The sequence below is a fragment of the Protomyctophum parallelum genome (assembly GCF_964188405.1).
Source record: "Protomyctophum parallelum genome assembly, chromosome: 11".
Taxonomy (NCBI): domain Eukaryota; kingdom Metazoa; phylum Chordata; class Actinopteri; order Myctophiformes; family Myctophidae; genus Protomyctophum; species Protomyctophum parallelum.
The window spans coordinates 23,639,842-23,644,824 of record NC_139707.1 but is presented as its reverse complement, the minus strand read 5'-3'; the positions used below and the strand labels follow the sequence as shown (position 1 = coordinate 23,644,824).

General features: G+C 44.0%; 1 protein-coding gene across 1 annotated transcript; it reads right to left on the bottom strand.

Moving 5' to 3' along the window:
- Nucleotides 1-219: 219 nt before the first annotated feature.
- Nucleotides 220-2,350, bottom strand: cryba2b (crystallin, beta A2b; the record flags this gene model as incomplete). Its single annotated transcript, XM_083776400.1, has 4 exons — nucleotides 220-367; nucleotides 743-885; nucleotides 1,264-1,405; nucleotides 2,193-2,350. 4 exons carry the CDS (start codon nucleotides 2,348-2,350, stop codon nucleotides 220-222), a joined length of 591 nt encoding a protein of 196 aa, XP_083632526.1.
- Nucleotides 2,351-4,983: the final 2,633 nt, after the last annotated feature.

The following is a 4,983-nucleotide window of genomic DNA, read 5'->3' as shown; positions in this document are numbered from 1 at the left end:
TGCCTATTTGAAGGACATGCTATAGCAGGAGTAGTAGGCAGTTAGATGTCAAGACAAGCAGAGCCATAGATAGATATAGGTAGGTAGGTATAGGTAGGTAGGTAGGTAAGTAGAAAGGAGGTCGGCCATCTATTGCTCTGTGGCGTTGTTCTGTCCAGGCTCGGGTTGAGGAGGGGTTTTCATGTGTGTAGGGGGAGTGTTCAGTCAGGTCGGGTAGGCTTAGTGCTGGATCCTACGGATGGACTGCACCTGGTTGGTGTGAGCCTGGGTGCTGTACTCGTTGTAGCACCTGTACTCGCCCTGGTGCCTGTCCCTCTCCAGGATGTACTGGTAACCACGGTAACCGGGGAACTGGTAGGCCACCCAGCTGGACGGCGTAGAAAGGGCGGAGGGAGACAAAGGGAGAGATGGAGAGACAGAGAATTAGATATCGGAACTGAAGTCAGCAAAGGTTCCCATTTGCATTTTCAACAATGTAGTTCAATCAGTTTATTCCATGAAACACATATCAGTGCCACACCCATTCTACAAAACAACTGGAATGTCAGGCATCTAAACCTGCTGCTTACACAATAAATAAATCACCAGCAAACACTTATATAGCTTAATTTAAAATAATATATATTGGACGTAAATGCACATAATGTCAAGAAAGAAAATTAGATGTGGATGAGAGAGAATGGAGAAAAAGGCAGAGAAAAAGGCACGACTAGCTGCCACGGAGACAAAATGTGTAACTTACGCTCCAGAGTTGACCTTGATGGAGGGAACCTCCTTACTGCACCAGCCCATGGCCTGCAGGGAAGGGTAGTCGTCGCACATCTCAAACTTACGGCCCTGGAAGTCCTCACACTCGTACATGGTCACCTTGCTGTCGCTGTGGTTCTGGAGAGAGACAGATGGAGCAAGACAAGTGAATGGTCAGAGCATTGGTTAGCATGTGCTACATGCACATGTAACAAAGAGTATTTAACTGTATAGCTGCATGATAGATAACAGTATACCAACTGCAAATAGTAGTAAACTATGTAAATTATAACAAAAACTCATATTGAGAGAGGGTAGGGATTTGAGTTAGATCTTAATGAAGGAATTATTGTCCTTTGTCAACTGCTCTGTGATTGAAAATGAAATAGCACAGGGCGGCTTAATGAAGAGAGATGCTATATGAGATGCTTCATATAATATTAACTTGTATATTAAAGGAGCACATCAACCATTTTCAACCTTATCTCAAAAGGAGGGCAAAATGGAGGAACTTACGGCACACTTGATGGGTCTGAAGGAGAGCATGTGCTCGGTTCTGTAGCCGCTGTTTCCACTCCAGGCCTCATAGCGAGGATAGTCTCCCTTCTCCAGGATAAACTGCTGGCCCTGGAACTCAGGGTACTCATAACCCACCCAACTAGAGAGGGGGTGGGAGGGAGGGAGGAGGCAAGTACAAATAGGAGTGAGGGTTATGTTAGAGAGTGAGCAGTAATATATAACTAATACATTTAAATTGCTTTCTTAAAAGAAAGAAAGAAAGAAAGAAAGAAAGAAAGATGAACAAACTGAATGAATATTGTTGTTGTTGTTGTTGTTGCTGCTGCTGCTACTGCTTCTGATACTACTAGTATTTATCCTGCTGCTGCTGATACTACTGCTGCTGCACCTGCTATTTTATCTGATCGTCAGTCAGTCAGCCATTCTGCTCACTGCCATAGCCAGCAGCTGCACACAGCATTATGCACATATAAACTTGCTGAATACAATGCTGGTAATAATGCTGTGTTTGACCAATTAACTACCCTTCTCTAAAATTACAAATCAATTTATAGTCTACGGAATATGAAAAGTATGAATGTTACTATTAAGGTTTAGGTCATTTCTGTGAGAACTTATCTATAAGCAGAATGACATGGTATTGGAGTTGGTATGGTATTGCACGATAATTATATACAATTATATGTATATATGTGTATATATAACTTCTATCTATTCATGGTGCATCCGCACCATTTTCAAACTCAGTGTCACCACTGAGGCACACCACACACAAGAGACAACAATACATTTTAACTCTGGTGTGACTATTTTAGGCATTGCATGTGAATTCAGTGGTCAATGAGACAGATACAATTAGAAGAAGAAGAGGAGGAGGCAGAAAGAGAAGAAAGTGAAAGAGCATAGAGGGCCATACAGTGACTTACGGTCCGTTCTCGACCTTGATGGAGCGGATCTTACAGAAGCCCCTCTCCATGATGTTCTGGCACTCCAGCATGAACTCACAGCGCTTGCCCTGGAAGTTCTCCTCCTCCCAGACTGTGATCCTGAACTGACCCATCTGCTCCATCTGCTGAGTGTTCATGGTTGCTGATAATTCCTCTGGGAGGTTACTCTTCTGTGTCGAGGAGGAAGGTTGAAGATGTGTTTTAAACATTTGAATGTTTGATACAAAAATTTGATGCTGAAATGATTTATCGCCAAGAAATGTGGAAGTGAATTAACTTGGGAAGTGAACGAATCTAAGTGAGTTCAGTAAGGCAGGTGCAGGATAAAATCATTTTGACCCTATGTGACCTCAGAAGAGGTCTTTTCATGGCATGTAGATCCAGTGCGAAAAATCGGTTACATCTGGGCCATGTACGATTAAAACATTTAGTTAAGGTTAAATTCAGACAGAGGCCACTTGACAAACTACATTTTCAGAATCCATGCTCTCGTGTTTTGCTCATAATGTCTTCAATAACATCTTCTGTTCATTAACATAAACTCAAAAAAGCTGCTGCCATCCGTGGAAAAAGGTACAGTATTCCTGAAAGTAAATGTTTACAGTGAATTTCCACCATTTGTTTCTAAACATGCCGTGCTGGATGATAGCTTGGGATATCAGTCCCCACGGACCCTGCCATCTCTAATTTAGGAAGAACGGGCTGATTTAATCTCAAACTAATTCATTGGCACACACAGCTGCCACCGTTTGTACTAGCTGTACAGCTAACTGATGCTGAGGATGATATGATGTTTATTGTCTTAAATGGCTAGCCTGACCATGTCGCGCAGAAAATGGAGGTGCCAATAATAAAGCATCAAATAATATCTTCTTTGTTAGAAGGGTTTTTGATGTATAGATCAGTCCAGTCTCAACAGTAAGGCTTACATTTAATGTGGGTCCATTCCCTCAATAAACCGAGCCTGCACCTGAATACCTTATTGAACTGCATCCACGGCTGTCTAATTCCATAAAAAAGATGGGCCGTGGCAACATCTTGACTGATGAAGGGTATCACGCCCCCACCCCTATATGCCAAAGCACAGAGCTGGCCCCCATTGCTGCTCCTTAGCTAAATCTGAGGCAGTGTGTGGAGGATATACTTACAGACAGTACTGAGGTGGGACAGAAGCAGTATAATCAATGTCAGGGCAGAGAAACCCGCCTGTGTTTTTATAGTGCCAGGCCCCATGGACTGGACCATTCGTCCAGCAGCCTTGCATACTCAGCAGCTGAGCAGGCCGGCTGAAAGGGGAACATTAGCCTAGCGCTTTGTCGAGGCTCCAGAGTGCCATTGTCTACAGAGCCCCAAACTGACTTAGTCATCAATACTGGCAGCCATGGCCAGTAGCGGCCTGACCAAGGGCTATACAATGGCAACGCACTGACACGACAGTTTGATTGGTGTGGGAGGATAATAGACACATTCTGTGAGTTGATCCCCCCCTTCTCTCTCTCTCTCTCTCTCTCTCTCTCCTGCTCTCTCTCTCTCTCTCTCTCTCTCTCTCTCTCTCTCTCTCTCTCTCTCTCTCTCTCTCTCTCTCTCTCTCTCTCTCTCTCTCTCTCTCTCTCTCTCTCTCTCTCTCTCTCTCCTGCTCTCTCTCTCTCTCTCTCTCTGAGAAATTGGGAGGAGATTTTTGGGGAAATGAGTGAATGGCATCACACATACAGTAGTCTGTGGACAGGGCATGAGAACGTATTAGGGCATTACAGAGAATGCATCCTTCCCTCGTTCCCTCCCAAGGGAGACATACAGTAGATGATCTTGCATTGGTTAAAGCTACAGTGAAAATAAGTCTTCTGCAGTAGGGTTTTCTAGGCTTTCTGACAGAACAGAAATGCCTGGTCTATGTGACTTTGACTTAATCTTAAAATACAATGTAGAATACCCTGCAGGATGTTCTGAAATTAAATACTCTGACCAAACAGGTCAACACAATGTCTTTATTGTGGGCACATTGGGCAGTTATAATTCTGAAGTCCATGGTTGGCACACAGTAAAATCCTGAGTGCAAATTTAACTCTGAGATTGTATCATCAAAAACAAATATTTTGTATAAAATTGTTGGGATACTGTTATAAAAATGGATATGAATTACTGTTGGGCTGGAGAGCCACTTTTCACCCTCCTTTGGCACACATGATGATATTATTGCGACCCCAGGTCGAGGTTAACTATGGAATCTAGCATTTCCTGTCAGTGTGTGTGTGTTGGTTGGTCACCCCAGGCAAGCCCCCATAGGCCTATATGGTGCCCAGGTCATCGTGACAGCACATGACATAATCAGGGATGATGTCATAGTAAATGCGACCTGCTGTCGCAGTTAAGCCCATATATGGAGATCCCTGAACCTGTTCTGACATTCCATATGTTGATCCTTCCCCATCCATCCTTCCTCTTCGATGTCTCCCTTTTGACTTATACCAGCCCATTCAAACTCTAGACTGGCCTGCCCCAAAGTTATTAGTGCAGCGGCGCCCGGCAGCCAGCAAAAACTAGAGTTCTTTGTCCATTCAAACTCTAGACGGGCCTGCCAACAAAGTTATTAGTGCAGCCGCACCCGGCAGCTGGCGAAAACTAGAGTTCTCAACAGGCCCAAAAATTAAGAGAATGTCCCCGCTACCACCCTTAGATCTCCATATACTGTATATGGAGCTGACATGTTCTGACATTCCATATGTTGACCTCATCAAACCTGTACACTCAAGACATGCTCCTTATATGGCCA